Source organism: Zootoca vivipara, chromosome 7 (genome assembly GCF_965207765.1).
Source record: "Zootoca vivipara chromosome 7, rZooViv2.hap1.1, whole genome shotgun sequence".
In the NCBI taxonomy this organism is placed as follows: Eukaryota; Metazoa; Chordata; class Lepidosauria; order Squamata; family Lacertidae; genus Zootoca; species Zootoca vivipara.
In genome coordinates this window covers 64,366,437-64,385,519 of record NC_142590.1, presented here as the reverse complement: position 1 = coordinate 64,385,519, position 19,083 = coordinate 64,366,437, and the positions used below count along the sequence as shown (strand labels likewise).

The 19,083-nt window shown below is 45.8% G+C and overlaps 1 protein-coding gene across 1 annotated transcript in view; it reads right to left on the bottom strand.

Moving 5' to 3' along the window:
- The window catches only part of LGR6 (leucine rich repeat containing G protein-coupled receptor 6), a 137,226-nt gene extending 120,203 nt beyond the window's left edge, over positions 1-17,023 (bottom strand). The window contains exon 1 of the mRNA XM_035121513.3: positions 16,577-17,023. Coding sequence (XP_034977404.2) covers positions 16,577-16,803 — 227 coding nt within the window. The 5' untranslated portion in view covers positions 16,804-17,023. The remainder of the gene's footprint in view (positions 1-16,576) is intronic.
- Between the last annotated feature and the right edge of the window lie 2,060 nt (positions 17,024-19,083).

Below are 19,083 nucleotides of genomic sequence, written 5' to 3'. Positions count from 1 at the left end.
GAGGACCTGAGAACATAATGTCTGATGAGATGTGGACATAAAACAGCCCATTAACCTGTTTTAGTCATTTTTAACTTGGTGGAGGAGAAAGTTTTGTTTTGTTTTTGTTTTTTAATTTTTTTATTAACTTTTCCCAAACAAACAAACAAAACAAAACCAATTTTTTTATACAATTCACCCATCTCAGTTCATTTCGCTCTGCCGAGCTGTGACTTCCCTCCCTCCCATCATTTGGCTTTATTTCTCACTCTTATCTCGCAGTTCCTTTTTACCCACATTTTAAATCAGTTCGTAGGATTTATTTCAGTCCTGCAAGTGTCTTTAAACTTCTACAGTTCTTCTCTATATAGTCAATGAATTTACTCCATTCCCTTTGGAACTTTGTCTCTCCCTGGTTACGGATCCCGCAGGTCAACTTTGCTAACTCTGCATAGTCAATCATTTCCGTCTGCCACTCCTCAATCGTCGGTATCTCTTGTAGTTTCCATTTTGGGGCTAGTAAAGTCCTTGCCGCGGTTGTGGCGTACATAAATAGTCTCTGGTCTCCTTTTGCTATCTCCTCTCCCATTAGTCCCCATAGAAAAGCTTCAGGTTTTTTTGGGAAAGGTATACCTAAACATCTTTTTCAATTCATTATATATCATTTCCCAAAATCTTTTTACTTTTTCGCATGTCCACCACTTATGATAAAATCCACCATCTTTGGTGGAGAAGAAATATTTGTGTCCAGCTGCCGCAAAATATGTGCCTTGCCTCATCCCATGCCATCCTTTTCATGGTACACCACCACTAGGAAGGCACCACCGCCTGCTGATGCCTTTTGAAGGTCCCTGGAAGCTTATTGATATTTTGCAACATTTGCAGTATTTGCAAATGCACAGGTTGGGCATACATAGAGGCACATGCCTTAAACACTCCCAACAGTCCACAGCTCCCACATCTGATCTCCAGGGACACAGGCAGCACCTCCAAAATATTTATAGATTCCAAAAGACAGCTCCCTGCTTCTTCTTCTGTGCCTGGGGCAGTTTTTTCCACTGAGCATACTTGAGAATAATTCCCACTGAACTCAACAGGAGCTTTATCCTAAGTAAACATATTTAGGATTTGGCTGCAATTCTTAATAGCTATTTATTTATTTTAAAGAAGCAAATTTGCTGTTGGTCCCATTATAAAGGCTCTTTCCCCCATACATATTTTTATTTTTTGAAACAAGTGACAGAACTTATCATTCGGGCACAAAGCTCTGCCTTCGCAAAACATAAGGAGATGGTAGAAGCCAGCTAAAAATCACACGCAAGCTTTCGAATGTACCAGAACTCTTCTCCAGGCTGGATGTTAAGCAATAAACAAATACATAAATGGGGAAGGTGGAAGGGAAAAGGTATTACTGGGAATGACAGAAGCTCGTGTTTGTAACACTCTCCAGATATAATGGAGGAGGCATTTTGCAAGCTTAATCAGGTTAGATAAGTCTGCAAAGCTCCTTCTCCCTTTGAACTGTTATGAAGTACAGACACAGGGTTCCAACAAGGCCAGCATCATCTTTCTATCTCCCTGTCTCTCTCACTTTATTTCTCTGTTTAACATCCAGCCTGAATAAGAGTTCTGGTAAACTCAAAAGCTTGCACTCCATGTTGTCATTTTGGGTCGGTCTCCTACACACACACTGCTTGACTTATGTATCTGCCTTGGTAGCTCAGTTGGTAAAGTATGAGATGCTTAATCTTAGTGTTGTGGGTTTGAACCCCATTTGGCCAAAAGATTCCTGCATTGCAGGGGGTTGGACTAGATCAGAGGTCAGCAAACTTTTACAGCAGGGGGCCGGTCCACTGTCCCTCAGACCCTGTGGGGGGACGGACTATTTTTTGGGGGGGCGAACAAATTCCTATGCCCCACAAATAACCCAGAGATGCATTTTAAATAAAAGCACACATTCTACTCATGTAAACAAAGTTCCCAGACCGTCTGCGGGCCGGATTTAGAAGGCGATTGGGGAGAATCTGGCTCCCGGGCCTTAGCTTGCCTACCCCTGAACTAGATAGTCCTTGCGGTCCCTTCCAGCTCTATGATGGTACCTTGGTCTACAAACAGTCCTGTTAACAAACGATTTGGACAACAAACTCCGCAAAACCAGAAATAGGTGTTCCGGTTAGTGAACTTTGCCCCGGAAGACAAACAGAAGCCGAACGGTGGAAGTACACTGGCGGCAGGAGGCCTCAGTAGGGAAAGCACGCCTCGGTTGAAGAACGCTTTGGTTTAAGAACGGACGTCCGGAACAGACTAAGTTCGTAAACCAAGGTACCACTGTATATTTTTATCTAATGAACCAGCTGCTTATGCTTTTCGACTCTTTTTTTTTTCTTTTAAGGCACCCATCATGCGTTTTCTATATGCTATACATAGAACAACCCAAAATATGGAGAATCCATCAACAGAATGGGCAGGTGGCCAAACACGACATTGTGAGACCTAGATGGCGGTACTCAGGTACTGAACCAAACCACCTTCCCTCTCGGAAAATGATCACCCTTCTCCTCTCTTTCCCTCGCACAATCTCACAGACACACACACCTTTCCTTAGTCAACAGGAGGTATTTCCTTTCTATTTCACTCCCATGCAGATCCCTTTTTTTTCTGAAGCAGGCTGGGTCCCAACAAGATGCTGCCGCGCCTGGGCCTCGCCTTCCCTTTGAACATGGGGGAATGTTATTAATTGCCCGCCCTGGGGGAACATTCTCGGCTGGAAACTATTCAGTCTCCCCGGGGTCCCTTTGTAGTGGGACCTGCGGCTGCTCCTGCCGGGAGCCAAGAGGTTCCAAGAACGGCTCCCACACGTACAGGTGTGCCTGACTCACTCCCCCCCCCACCCATAGGGGCTCCTTTCATTTGAAAAATCCTCTCCCTTCAAGCAGGGTTTAGGCAGCTACAGAAAAGTTCTGGGATGAAGACGGGCAGAAGAGCCAGGCAATTTTAACCGAGGCTGGGTGGAGTGGGGAGGAAGGCTCTACATTTTCCTCAGAACCCATTACCGGTATTTTTTGTCTGGGCAAGGGTCCCTTATTCCATGTCATTGACAAGCCATGGAACTAATGTGGGGTGCTCTGATCCTGTAGCTAACTGTTATGTTTGAATGATTTTATTTTTTTAATCCTCTGAGCAGCCTTGTAAGGTAAGTTATTTATTTACTTAAACTCAGATGGGTGGGGTCTTAGTAATAAAATTGTTATTAGTATTATTCCCTCAAAGAGGCTTGGAAAAGCAATATAATAAAATCACAGAGAGCCACAAAATATTATTATTAAAATGTATCTAATAATAATAATAATACACTGGAGGAGCCCATTTAGTCCGATGCATGACCCACAATAGGTTATACCACGAGGCTCTTGACTGGTTTTGCTGCAACAGAGAAATCCCCATGGAGTGCTCCAACAATGAACATAAGAACTGCCTTGCTGGATCACATCAAGGTCCATTTAATCCAGCATTCTGTTTCAAACAGCAGCCAGGCAGATGTCTCTGGGCACCCACAAAAGGCATGAAAGGGACAGCCTTGCTACCCTGCAGTCTGTACTACGAGCACCTCTGTACAAGGAAGTTCCAGTCAGCTACACTGGCCAACAATCATACCTGAGGATGTCATTCAATCTAATCATACCTGAGGGTGTCATTTCAGTCTAATGCATGGACTAGAGCACTCTTCAGTTTTTGCACTTCTCTGAATTTTGCAATGTAGTTACCTCAAACAGACCAAAAGTGTATCAGAAATACATGCTTTAGGGCAGTGTTTCCCAACCTTGTGCCTCCAGCTGTTTTCGGACTACAATTCCCATCATTCCTGACCACTGGTCTTGCTAGCTAGGGATGATGGGAGTTGTAGTCCAAAAACATCTGGAGGCACAAGGTTGGGAAACACTGCTTTAGGGTAAAAATGCATACTAGAATATATAAAATGGAACAAATATAATAGAAAACAATGCAATTTTCATTTCCCCTCCCCCATTAATCACAGACGGATGTGGAAACAGCACAGAAACGTCTTACGAACGAGCACATGCACAATAGACATGGATCAGAAACAGCAATCCATACATTCCAGTCAGGGGTGCCAACTCATGGGGGCTGAGCCCTTTTGCCGCCCCCCCCCCCGGTGCCAAAAATCAGGGGGTGGAGGAGGCAGAGCACAGAGCTGAGTGCGGCACGGCTTCAGTGGCCGACTCCTTCTCCTCCTGCTGCTACTGCAGAGGGTTGAAGCACCCCCTGCCAATGGCGGCAGCAGGAAGAGGAGGAGCTGACGGCCATTGAAGCTGCACTGCCACTGCATTCTTTTCTACCCCTGGCTCCTCCCAATGTCCCGAATTTGTGTGTGCGACGTTGGTACATCACACACACAACATCGGCCCCACCCCCACCCCAATTGCCGTCGCAAGCTGGCACCTCTGATTCCAATTAATAGGTGTTGACAGACCTACCCTTGATGAGTTTGCCTCATCCTTTCTAAAAGCATCTCAGCTTTTAAATATCATCACATCTTGTGGTAGTGAATTCCATAAATTGATCCTATATTACTGGTGCATCTTTCAGCACTGTTTTAAGGATTGCAACAAGGTAATGCACACGAAGCCCTTGGAACACTTGAAAGCTCTATACAAATGTTAAAGGCAATATCATTGTTATTTTGCATGGAAAAGAACCTCTTCGAACCTCTTCTGCCCACTCATTTCCATTGCGTTCTAGCCAAGTTCTTGAATTATTAGGGAAAGAGGGAGGGAGGGAAGCTTACAGTACCTTTTCTTTCCACACCATATAAAATTTTATGCCGTTCAATCATCCCCCCTTTCCCCCTTTTTTAAATAACAACGAAGAGCTAAGCACTTAAGCTTCTCCTTATTTTACTTTTATTTATTTCACAAAACTTGTATGCCACTTAATTTTAAAGAAAACCTCTAAGTGGTTTCCTTGTAGGGAAGTGCTCACAACTCCTTGACCATTTTAATACTCTGCACTTTTTCCAATTCTATAATATCTGTTTTGAGACAACACAAGCAGAACTATGCGCAATATTCCAAGAGCACAATCCTATGAATGTTCAATCCTATGAATATTCAAGGGAAAGCAAGTCCAGTGGTGGGTTAGAAGAGCTTCTGGAACAATATCTTTGTACCAGCTCTGTGCCCTGCCTGTTACTGGAAACTATGCCAAACCTGACTGTGTACTGTCCTGACTTTGTCCCTTGCCTGACCCTTTGTTGTAGACTCTGCTTGCTTAGCCTCTGACATTGGATTGGCCCTGGATACTGTTTTGGTTGCTACCCCATTGGTGTTGCCACTGGCAAGTCCCTTGTTTCCTCGGGAGCCCAGTGAGAACAGGATAGGTACTCACAGCCTGTTCAGAGCAAACCCCATAGATCTTATAGGCTGAAACCTGGCCAGTGCTTTCTCAAAAGTTCTAACTGTGACATCTGTAAAAATGAAACTTTCCTTTCCCTCCAAGCTCTCATCAACTGAGTTTCCCTCTAGGCTCATTAACGTGTTTTGACCATTGCAATATTTCCTTCTCCAGCCTTGACTAGGTAATATATCCAACACGCAAACACACACAAACACACAGAAAAACATTCAACAAACATATTTCTCCACTGAGCAACCCTAGCCGGTCCCATCCTTGTTTACTTCCACGGGCTCTTACTTTCTCCAGTGAATCAAAAACATACCGTTCAAGTTCTCCTCAGAACTTTCATAATCTATCATGTCCTTGTTTACCATCTCTCCTACACTGGTGCCATGATGACGCCGCGGTCTGTGCCAAAAATGACAGCATCTTCTAGCAAGCCCTACATTTCCTGCAAATATCCTGAAAATTCTGTTGCCTACCAAAAACAATGGCTCGCTAGTAGCGTGCTTACATCATGGTTTAGCATGCTCTCATTGTTTCCTATGCTTCTTTGTTGGGATTTGTCCTTTGCGTTTTCCTGAGCTACAAGACACCTGGCTCGACAGTAGTACATGTGAAAAGGATCTAGGGGCCTTAGTACACCACAAGCTTATCATGAGTAAACAGTGTGATGCGGCAGCAGCAAAAAAAAGCTAATGCTACCCTAGGCTGCACCAACAAAAGTCTAGTGTCCAGATCAAGAGAAGTACGGTAATAGTCCCACTCTTTTCTGCCTTGGTCAGACCACACCAGGAGTACTGTGTCCATTTCTGGGCACTGCAATTTAAGAAGGATATTGACAAGCTGGAACATGTTTAGAGAAGAGTGACCAAGAGGATTAAGGGTCTGGAAACCGATGAGGAATGGTTGAGGAAGTTGGGTATGTTTAGGTTGGATAAGTGGAGACTGAGAGGAGATATGATAGCCATCTTCAAATAACTTCAAGAAAGGAGATTCTGACTAAACATCAGAAAGAAATTTCTGACTGTAAGAGCTGTTCAACAGTGGAACAGTCTTCCTCAGGTGGTGGTGGACTCTCCTTCCTTTGGGGTGTTTAAGCAGGGATTGGATGGCCATCTGTCATGGATGCTTGAGTTGAGATTCCTGCATTGCATGAGGTTGGACTAGATAACCTTTGGGATCCCTTCCAACTCTACAATTCTATGATCCTGCAACATTTGAATCAGAGACCTTGTAGCACATAGTAGCACCCAATGTTTGCTACAGAAGAGGCCATGTATGAATTATGGAAGTTGAGCACATTTGCAAACCTTTTCTTATTTTTGATAATTTATTCCATTTCTACTCACCATTTGACTGCTAAATACACTAGGCCATCCCCAACGCTATATATCTGCCGATGCAACAAACTTCTGGGTGTGCAGTGGAACTTCCTCTTCCTCTCCTGTCTCCTCCAGCTGACCCTCCTCCCTGGGCAGATTTTAGTGATGGCAGAGGAAATGGAAGCCCCATACTACCAGTGGAACTATGCATGTGGGCCATACAGCACATTCAACACTTAAGAGGGCCTCCATTAGGGTTTAAACTAGATTGGACAGTGGCAAGCCCATGTTTTAGCTCATTGGTCACCATCAAACATATACGGACCTCCTTCAGATGATCAGTTTATTGAACATTCATCCTGCTTGCACAAAGCTTATGCAGAGGTTATACTATGCAGAGTCTTTATTGAACATTGGTTTTGCAGGGTAGCTATACGACAATGAGCACTCATCCTGATTTTCTTGCATAGTGTTTAGAGGGCTTCCCATTAATTAGCTGTTCATCCCTCACTTTCCAGTGCATTTTCCCATGCCTTTCCTAACTACAAAAAGCCAGTTACATATATATTTGTATTGTTGTGCTAGGGTGAAAGAGTGCTTTAATTGTGAAAACCTAATTTCCCAGTAAGCACTTGAATAAAACCTACAAATGAGTGGCAGGCTGCCTGTGCGTGCGTGCGTGTGTGTGTGTGTGTGAGTGTGTGTGTGTGTGTGAGAGAGAGAGAGATTATATTTCATGGGAAAAGGAACAGGTGTGAGGGGGGTGCTGATCCCTTCCCTTGCCTGTGCTTTTCCACCCAGAACCATCTCCCCCCCCCCAGCTGTTTTTCTCCTGGCCAGATTCTGAGACCAGTGTAAGCTACACAGGGAGAAAAGCAGCTACAGGCTGGTGGTGTATAGGAGAACATGCAGGCAGGGCAGGATTTGCTGCTCCCTTCCCACGTACCAGCCTCTTGCACTTTCGTTTGCCACAAGCTGCATTCCAACACATGGACTCTGGTGTTCCATTCAAAACTGCAGCAAGTGTGTGTGTGTGTGTTGATATAATCCAATATTGGAACTATGAAAGCCATTTTACAGGGTGCATCATTGGACTGGTTGTCACCGTAGCCATTCCTCAAAGAGAAAAACAAAGGGCTCAGAACTCTCTTGCATTCCACTGCTGCCTCCGACGTTCCCACTCATAAACCATAATTTATTTCATCTCAGGGCTGCTGCTCCAGATGTCTTTTTTATTATGCATTCATGATTATTTGTGCTCATGATGCTTTCGGGACAGTTACACACGACCCTTCTTTTACAGTACTGTTTGTCCTTCCTGTAAGCTTTCACACTACAAATGTTCCAGGCTTCTTCTACCTTTTTCTTTTTTTGCATCCTGCTTTCATTGCATCACCGTGCAGAAGTCCTCCAGCTGTAACACAGTGACCCTGAGGAAGCATCGCAAAACAATCAAGAAAGCTGAATGCTGTGTGGACAGTCTAGTATAAATCTCCTGATAATACACTATCATTGTGTCTGTCTGTTTCATGTTGCAGAATACACCTGGGGGGCTGGGAACCCATCCCGAGGGGCTCTAAGTGGGCCGATCTCTTGTTTGCTACACTGAAAAAAAGGACAGGGTGGACTGAAAAAACTCCAAAACTCAGGCTAGTTTGAAAATGTGAAGCCTTTCTCTTTGCCTGCTGCTTCCTGAACATGAGCAGGTGCAGCAGGAGTGTATGGCATTATAGGCTGCCCCCTGCCCCTCCTCATTCACCCTTCGGCATCCCAAGACCTGCCAGAATAAAAAAAACTAAAAAAAAAAACCCTTTTCAAAGCCAGTCTTAAATTCCTATAATCGCTAGTTAGAGCTCCTCACGCGCAGATCTAAGGGCATGAGCTCAGTGCTTGCAGTGCCCTGGGCAGATTTATAAGTTGCTTCTTCAGAAAGGGGGGGGCGAGGTGGAGAGGGAGCTGCCAGACTAGGCTTGCTGTGTTCCACTGTCCTCCACAAAGCCAGGGGGTGGGAGCAGCTGCTTCGCTGTGACCTGACCAAGCCACTAATTCTGCAGCGCTCCAGAGCCTTTACAGCCATCTCAGTTCTCGGTGCCAGCCCAAGGCTCCACCGCACTCTTCACCAGCACTGGGGTGCTCTGGGTTTTGCACCTAGATGTCCCCTCTGTGCTTTGCTTCCTTCACAAAGACTGGATGCATTTTTTTCCCCTTAAGCTAGGAGCACTTCTTTCCCGTTGAGCAAAAATTAAAAATGATGACATCTTGCTGACATGATGTCTTTCATCTACAGCACCATGTGTGGCTAAGAAGATCCACAAAAAGGCTTGTCTCCACAGAAATTTGAGCTGCTTAATTAACTTTGGTTTATAATGAAACTCAGCATTTCTGTAGCACTTCTGAGAGTTTAAACCACTTTGTGTACATCCTATTGTAATCGTCACAACAACCCTGTAAGGTCAGTAAAGGGATCTGGGTTGAAGTTTCATCTGAAGGTCCAGATGGGCCAAAGGCCCAGATGGGCCATTTGACGACTTGGGAAGGGTCCCCTTAGTTGATCTGCATCTTGAGGGGACCCTTAACCCTTGTGAACAATCATCCAGCACTTGCTTTGAATGATTCAGGACACATACCCTATGGCTATGCCAAAGCATACTGTCATTTGTAATCAATAAAGTTGGGGCCAAATTAATTCCAAGATCTTGTCATGTTGCTTTAGCTGCTACTATGTTACTGCCCCTTTCTGGTTCCCGGGGCACACTGTGCATGTGTCCACCATGGAACCAATTACCTAGAGGGGTAGTGGGGTGTCCCTCACTAGAGATCTTTAGACAGAGGCTCCTTCCGTCATTTGCCAGTGATGCTCTTGACTTTGGCTTTCCTGTCCTGAGCAAGGAGTTGGATTAGACGGTCTACTACAAGACTCCTTCCAACTCTCTTTGTCTAAGTTTCTGAATCCTATGCTTTCAATATGAGGTTTAAGGGCAGGTGCCTAGTGCAGGAGATTGCAATCCAATGCATACCTTACTTCAGGTGCCTGTGGGAAACTCGCAAGCAGGAACAAAGCACAAGAGGACTCGCTCTCCATCCCACAGCTGCCAGCAACACCACATTCAATTGTGACTTTAAAAAATGCATGTTGCACGGCTACTCCTTCCACCAACCCCCTCACAGTAACCTTCTGTAAACCAATGTGACTGCCCTTTCATCTTCCAGGGGATCATGGGAACTCTCTGCTGCCAGCCAGAGACAAAATGCAAGGTGACATTTGGTGTGGCGTGATCTGCATTATACCCTTTTTGTGCCTGTCTTTCCCTAAGATGCCTAACTGCCAGCTTTAGCATGATTAGGCTGAGTTCCAGTGGAACATCATGGAACATGTGATTTTCTTTCAACTCACATGATGGCTTGGGGGTCTGGTTGAACAGTCTTAGATCTTTCTGAATGCTAATCATGCTGTGGCAAGGCTAGATGAACGCGTTCATGTGATCCTGCCTATACAAGTACTAAATTTACAAACACACCATTCTAGCAATGGAATTGTATTACCTGATCTTGATTCTGCAAGGAATGAATGTGGGGAGAATGTCTAAGCTCCTTGGCTAGGAGTCCTAACAGCAAAGCATTGACACATGTACACAACCAGAGAAAGGGCTAATACCACCCACTGTTCCAACACCACTCTCGCAACAAATAGCACAAAATCTGGATTCCTAATTAATGCTGGAAACAAAGTCTTACGCAGAGCAGCATAGGCACTCTTATTGGTCCATTATGGCTTCAGGACCAAGATGTACTACTTGAGCATTTTTTTACAGCCTTTTCCAATTAAAATGTTGGGTTAGAATGGTTGAGCCACATGTCTAATCCTGGTTTTAGCCTATTTTAAATCTATGTTTTATTTGTATTATTGTATTCAGCCACAATAGTTTTATTATTGCATTTTAATTATGGTTGCTGATGTATTTTAGTGACTGTAAATCACTTTGTTGTTTATGAGCCTTTTAAACAAACAAACAATCCCAATATTTAAGGTGGCCATCTGATATCCTCTTTCCTTGATGAGGTGCCACATGGAAGAGACACTTTACAACCCAGGCCATCAAAGAAATATGCTTAGGTATTCCTCTGAATAACATGACTTATGTATGCACACTTACTCCCCAGAAAATGTGCATATTAGGATTGTAGCTGTAATGCAAGTTCTGGAAAGAACATTTTTGCTAAAAGAGGAACGTTGAGCCACATTCCTGGAATAATATGTAAACTGACTGAAATGGAGAGCAATCAGAATTGGTAAGGCATGTTTCACACGGGAGATACAGATATCCTAATTGTTTTGGTGTGCTAAACCCTAGTATGATGCCATCCATGGTCAGTGGGCTAAAAGGCAACCGATGAAGACATTATCACTTGAGTGTAGTGAGAATATTTCTGCCCCACCCTAGGAAGGAATGAACGCTGCTCAGTGCTATGCTGCGTCTACCCCATAACAGACATTGGGGTTAGAGATGACAGCTTCCTGGCAATTTCTTGTGCCAAATTCCTGTCATAGTTTGGTCCCAGTCTGTCCCTCACCCTCCAGTGCTGGGCAACAGGAGGGGCAAGTGAAAAGGTCAGAGCAAGGCCAAGCCCAGACTAACAGGCTCCTCTTGGGCGGAAGGTTAGTGATCCTCCATACTGGAAGCAGAAACAGCGAAGAGAGATGGGTGGCACTTGGGTTTCAGATTTGCAGGTGGGCTGCGAAATTCCAGAGACCCACAAAGAATATCAAAGCCATAGGAAAGCTCCTTTGGGAGCGCCTTCTCAACTGAATTCCGCTTGGAATTGCAGCGGAGTGAAGAGCCCTGTTTCAGATGGGCAAGAAAGCCGATTGGATCCAATTTTCACCGCTGCCCAGAGGGAGGGAGAGTACGCAAGCCAAGCGGGGGGAGGCTGCTGCTTCTTACTGTTATTTTTTTCACATTTCCCAAGCTGTTGAGTAAGTGGCAGTGGTGGTGGTGGTGAGGGGAAGCAACAGGAGGGGTTAGGGACTGGCACTAGGGCCCTGAGGCCTTAAGATACTGAGTTCTGTGCCTTCCTCACCCCCAACACCAGCAACAGGGCAGGTGAGTGAGTAAGGAGGGTCAATGATGTATTCAGTTCACTGGAACTTAATATAAAAAGAGCTGGTGGCATTCACAGTACTGTGAGCTTCCTATTTATATTAGGAACTTGCCCTATACCAAGGCAGACCATTGGCCCACCTAGTCCAGTACTGTCTACTCTGATTGGCAGCAGCACTCCAGTGTTTCATCCAATCAGGGGACATTCCTGGCCCTACCTGGAGCTGCCAGGAAGTAAACCTGGAACCTTTCACATACAAAGCATCAAAAGAAGATGCTCTGAACAAATGGCACCTGCCTTCTGTTTAATGGCCTTTTCTTGCCAACATTACTGCCTATGCCCTTTTTGCTCAACTGAGAAAGCTTATAACAATGACTTGGAGGAACTGGGCATTTAGATGCTAGAAACCAGCAACTGTATAAATAAGATACATTTATAAAGCAGTTTGTATAAATCTATAAGCCAGACAAATCCATAAACCAGTGTAGCTATTCTTCATGAATTCTTGATATCTACTCCATCAGTAGGGGTTGCTCTGCTGATTCACACTGCAGAGTTCTAGTCCAATGGGGTAAAGCTTGAGCAACGAGATCCACATGTGTCTAATCACGTTTAGATTGGAGTTCCCAATCAAGTTTAAACTGGGATGCCCCTGACAGCCTGAGGTGCAGGGCTTGGGAGGGAGGGAGGAATCTATAGCACCAAGAGACACTTGGTGATGAGAAAGACTCACACTTACAATGACCAGTTACAAGCAACACCTCTGAGTTTGAAATATCCACAAACAGGATGGGATCCATCCACTCTTTGGAAAATGTGACAGAAACTCTAACACAGGAGGACAGGGAAAAGGAGCAGATAGAGAACACCTGAAAAACCTTTCTATTCGAAGGATGGCCTTGGGAGAATCTATACAAGGATGCTTACCACAAACAGCTGTCAATGGCGCCACCACATGCCCAAACTAGGCAAGTGCCTACAAGAGGGATACGTTGCAAAGTGATTACTTTGCGACCCATCCTGCTGAACTCTTGAAAAGCTTTGCTCAGAAATAGGGTTAGATCAGTGTAAAGCAACAAATATTTCCAGATGCGGCAAATTCTGGTGTATCCTTCTTGGTCAGAGAAAAGGAGGCTGAAATATCCCTGGAAATGGAAAATTCTGATACATATTTATATCCCAGATGTTGCAACCTTCATGATTACTGCACTGTTCCTTTAGCTATGACGGCCAGGAATATGTTCTTTGTGATCTTGCAATCGTGCTAGAACTGTTACAAAACTCAGTAATAGCTAAGAGGCAAATTGTACATTAGTATGTGCAACAATGCCGCAACTCATTTTAAAAGCTAAACTACTTTAGGATGGAATTTAGACCAAAAGAGAAGGAAGCGATGCTTAACTCTTTCCCCACTCACTATTTATTTACTCCAAATTTTCCCCAAAGGCTTTTGCCTCACATGATTTTGAATGTATGTTTACCATTCTCCCTTGCACAGTTTAGTTCTAAGTTTATGGGTGTTGATGAGGCAAACTGGGCCCAGACACCTGATCCACCTTCTACATTCCTGTTCTTGTGTCTAGATTTTGTGGGTTCTCCTATGCACAGTTTATGTGTGCATCATCTAGTCTGGGTGTAGGAAGGTGGTTGTGATGACCTTGGGGCCAACAAATGGGGCATTTGCCACGTCTTAATTTCTAGCTGTGTGATAGCCAAGCTCTGCAGTAATGCAGTGGGACAGCAATAGCAGCTGTTGCTGTTGCGGTACAAGCAGCTTCAAGGCAACAGGACGGAAGGGTGAAAGTGAAGATCTGGTCAAATCTAGTGTTAAGAGATTTCTGCTGGGTTTTAGAGGCAGGATGTGTGAAGATGAATTTAAAAGGCAAATTGAGTCCCATAACAGCACTTCTCAGATAGCATCCTAGGATCAATGACATGACGACCTGCTCAAGCAGACTCCTCTGACCTAGTTATAACACCTGATGAAGGCTGGGGGCATCATGTGTTGGAGTGTGCTGTGCAAAACCAACACACTGGTCCAGAAAAAAGTCTGGTGCATCTCAAAGGAGACCGTATTCTGGTCATGGGGATGCATGATCTGGGGTAGCTCAAAGCTTACATGGGCACATACACTTCAGTTCTTTATTCAGGCTGTGTCAAATAGCCAGCTAGGAACCAGAGGAGGGCAACTAAAATGGTCAAAGGCCTGGAAACGATGCCTTATGAGGAACGGCTTAGGGAGCTGGGTATGTTTAGCCTGGAAAAGAGAAGGTTAAGGGGTGATATGATAGCCATGTTCAAATATATAAAAGGATGTCATATAAAGGAGGGAGAAAGCTTGTTTTCTGCTGCTCCAGAGAAGCGGACACGGAGCAATGGATTCAAGCTACAAGAAAGAAGATTCCACCTAAACATTAGGAAGAACTTCCTGACAGTAAGAGCTGTTCAACAGTGGAATTTGCTGCCAAGGAGTGTGGTGGAGTCTCCTTCTTTGGAGGTCTTTAAGCAGAGGCTTGACGGCAATATGTCAGGAATGCTTTGATGGTGTTTTCTGCTTGGCAGGGGGTTGGACTGGATGCCCCTTGTGGTCTCTTCCAACTCTATGATTCTAACCAGCTTTCCCCTCATTAATCCACTGATCAGTAAGCCTCCTTCTGAAGGATAGCTCATAAGACTCTTAATCTCAGGGCCGTGGGCTCAAGCACCACATTGGGCAAAATATTGCTGCACTGCGACGGGTTGGGCTAGATGACCCTCGTGGTCCTTCCCAACTCTGCAATTCTATGAATGTAAGATTTCAGGTGGCATCCAACTAAATTTTACCAGAGTCGACCCGTTGAAATCAATGGACATGGCCAAGTTAGGTCCATTGATTTCAATGGCTCCACTGAGTAAAACTTAGTTGAATGCCGCCCTTTAACTCCTGAGCTGCAGCTACCGATCCCGCCAGATCCATTTGCTGAGTGCCTCTGGATGTGAAGTGCGACGCGAGGCCAATATCCTAGGGGGTACCATGAGTGTGTGCAGCAGGGCCGTCTCTAGCAGATGCAGTGCCGGGGTGCAAATGTCCGCCCAGCGCACCCACATCACCACGGATAGTGTTGGGGTGGCTGTAGCTGTGCACTGCCAGCCATCCGGGGGGGGGCAACTCTCCCCCATGCCACTGCGGGACAGCGAGTGAAAATGTGCCCCTCCCAAGCCTCCTCAGGAGGAGAGCGATCCTCACAGAGGCTTGGGAGGGAAGCTACGCTCTCCTCCCATGGAGGCTTGGGATGGTGGGTGTGCAGGGAAAGGGGAGGCCGCTGGCAAAGCAGCACAGCTCCCCCACTTGCTAGGGTGCCCCTGAGAGGCCAGCGCCCTGGCGCAACAAACCACTACCACCAATGGGAAACTTGGCTCTGGTGTGCGGTTTACTCCAGCAAGTTCCCTTGTGTGTCACGCTTCCCAATTAGCTAGGATAGCATCCCTCTGAAATGGTGGTATCTTTCTTTCCCAACTGACTCATTCCAGGGGGTCCAACAGAGTATTGCTACTTATAGGCACCTCCCACTATTACTCTGAGGCACTAGGGAAATGGACGTTAGAGCAGCATCTTGGCTTGCTGTGAACATATATCTTGGCTGGGTCCAGGATTTTCCTTTATCGAAGTCCATGCACACTTTCCAAAGTGTTTAGGAGAAATGCACAGCAGGTGAGTTATCGCACTCAAGGAAGTCGGAAAAACCAGAACTGAGTTGAGTCATCTGCCAGTTTCTCCGCTCTAAGCACTAGGAAACACTGCCCAATATAGCACTGCTTAGTGGGGATGAGCAAACGTCAGCCCTCTTTGCCAGGTCTGCCGTGTAATTCTTTTCAACAGCCAGGCAAGCTTCACAAACTTTCAACATTCTCTCCTTCTATAAAAAGCAAAGCCAGGTTATCTGCATCCCATCATTGCTTCCATCGTGCAGGACAGTTTTGCGCTCGTCAAACAGTGTGCCCAAATAGACAAAGTGTCTTTCACAAGCAGCCTTCCAGCTCCTCTTGTTCAAAGCGAGAGCGCCCGTCCAGCCCTGAGAGGCAAGGAAAAGAGGCGTGCAGAAAGGCAACCCCCAGTTTCCAAGCCATCCTCCAGTCACCGAACAATGAGCAAACAAACAATTCTCCCGAGAGAAGACGTGAAACTTCTCAAACGCTGTTTGGAAGCCAATAAAGCAAATCTCCTTTACCTTGACTCGTTCAGGTTCACCGTACCCGGCAGAGCTGGGAAACGTTTCCCAAAGCTCACTGGACTTCCCAATTCGCTGGGAACTTCAAGCCGGATCCTGACGGTTCCAGACCCTAAGTCAGGGTTGCCTCTTGAAATGTTTGAAAGACGGATCCCATAGCAGTTTGCAGTAATTACTCAGTATAAATACTCCATTATGCTTCCAAACAATCAGAATCAGCCCAGCAAACAAGCTCTGTCTCCTCTGATCCGTAGCAATCAAGAAGTAAAGCATGCAGAACATCACAATATAAACAGGCTTTGCAGAGGACCACAAGGGGAGTGGGCATGAGGAGGGGGGGGTGTTAGAGAAAATCGGTTCTTGCCATATCAACTGCCTGCTTTTATTATTTTTAAAAAGTTATTATTGGTTCTAATTTGCAAGGGGAAACTTTTATTTCAGCAAAATGTGGCCTTGAAGACACCCAGCAGACAATTCGGTGCTCCCCTGCACACTTTCTACCACCGAGGAGGGAGAGAAAACCTCAAGGTGTGACAGTTTTGTACTTACAGGTAGGCTGTGAAGGGCCTCAAGCCCCCCGGCACGGAAGAGAGAGCCAGCTCCGAGCAGTCCACTGACAGCATGATACCATCTTCCTCGCAGTGGCACAGCGGAGGGCACGAGGAAGGCGCAGCGCCTGGTTCCAGAGAGGCGATCTGGAGAGCGCCTGGAAGAGACAGGAGAAGCCAGCACCAGGGCGACAGCTGCTCCATCCTGACTCCCGCGGCAGCAAGCATGCTGTGGGCTGCTGCTGCTGCTGCTTCTCCTCCTTCACCAACACTGCCTCTCTCTGTGTGTCTCTCTTTCTGAGCTCTGCTCCGCTCAGCGCGTGGAGGGAACCGACCCAACACCTCACAGGCAGGAGGAGCACCTTCTGAATCTCCTGCGCTCCTCCTTGGCGCAGCAAAGATGCAGGCAGAGAAGGGAAGGCATTGTTGAACGATCACGGTTATTGGGTTTCACACGGGCTGGGCTGGGCTGGGCAGGGAGCGAGAGGCTCGCATGGGAGGAGTTAAAGAGGAACTTTCTCCGCACTCCCTCCTTCAGGGCTGGCAGAAATTTCATTCAAAAGGAAAGGGGAAAGACCTGTTAGCAGCTCAGGAATTTGTCTGGAAACGTGTTTTTTTAAAGAGAGAGAGAGAAGAAGAAGAAGAACAGATACTGACAGAGCCTAAAACCTCATCAGACAGCAGATGCTGGGGGATGGAGGTGTTTGTGCCCCCCCCCGTGGCCCCTAAACTGGCCAACTGGAGGACACAGTCCATTTGCCAGTGTTGAATTAAGATTCAGTCGCCAGTCAAGAAGAAGGGACTCTCCCTTTGTCTCAAGCTGCAAAATATCTTGGGTTAGTCCCTTATGGGGCAAAGTGAGTTCTAGCCCACAAAAGAATCTTTTCCTGTAAATGTATTCCTCTTTCAGGTGCCAAGAGACTCTTGATTGCTCTCCCTATTATAGGGTCATGGTACTCTGTTAAAGGTGAGTCAGCTGAATCACATCCTGCCATTATAATGAGAAGTCAGGGTGGGAGGCTTTTCTGGCTTAGAAAATGGTGCAACGAACTGATTTCAAACTTAGCTGTGTAGAAGAGTTAAGTTTGAGAGTAATCCATACCAAATTTGGGCATAGGAAACGAATTATTTTGAATTATACAGAGAATAAGTGACTTTGCAAAGTTGATGGGTAGTATTTTTGGGTTTTTTTTGTTTTTCATCCATAGACCTGTTGTTGTTGTTTAGTCATTTAGTCGTGTCCGACTCTTCGTGACCCCATGGACCATAGCACGCCAGGCACTCCTGTCTTGCACTGCCTCCCGCAGTTTGGTCAAACTCATGTTCGTAGCTTCGAGAACACTGTCCAACCATCTCGTCCTCTGTCATCCCCTTCTCCTAGTGCCCGCAATCTTTCCCAACATCAGGGTCTTTTCCAGGGAGTCTTCTCTTCTCATGAGGTGGCCAAAGTATTGGAGCCTCAGCTTCAGGATCTGTCCTTCCAGTGAGCACTCAGGGCTGATTTCCTTCAGAATGGATAGGTTTGATCTTCTTGCAGTCCATGGGACTCTCAAGAGCAGGGGTCAGCAAACTTTTTCAGCAGGGGGCCAGTCCACTGTCCCTCAGACATTGTAGAGGGCAGCACTATATTTTGAAAAAAATATGAATGAATTCCTATGCCCCACAAATAACCCAGAGATGCATTTTAAATAAAAGGACACATTCTACTCATGTAAAAACATGCTGATTCCCGGACCGTCCGCGGGCCGGATTTAGAAGGCAATTGGGCCGCATCCGGCCCCCGGGCCTTAGTTTGGGAAGCCTGCTCAAGAGTTTCCTCCAGTACCATAATTTATATGCAAGCTAGACCTGCCTAGAGTAATTATTAGGGAAATATCCATCCATTTATACTGCACTTTTTGGAAAATGGTTTTTTTGAATTAGGTCAAGGGGAACACCTTGCACTTGCCATTACCCACGAGTTGTGGGGGATGTTTGTAGATTTGTTTTGTTTATTTAATTAAAAGGGCATTTTGTGGCCAGTGTTAATCAGTGGGAGTTCATAAGGATGCCCCCTGCACAGGCTCAGTAGGAACCTGTTGTGAGAGAAGGTTGTAGATGTGATGTTGAATGGACTGTGAATGCAAAGAAGGCTGGCTTGAATATGGCCATCAGGCTGGTTTGAGCACATCTAGGTCACTTTCGACCCTCAATTTGGATCAAAACTGGTTCGGGGGAAGATGCATCAAAATGCAGTCTTTCATAAGAAACAACAGGATAGATGTGAATTGTGGCTAACCTGTGTGCACCACTTCTTGAACCAGTAGTGAGAGTGCCCTGGGTGCAGGGTAAATGGGAGTGTGTACACAATCAAAGCTTGTGGCTGTATGACAGACAGAAAAAGATGCAAGGGAAGGAGAGGAGAGAGATATGAAAGTACTCACAGACCCAGGGCTCACCCTAAACAGTTCAGGTAAGGTAGGAGGTTAGAAGTTAAAAGAGATAGGAAGATGAAATCAGGGAGATGAG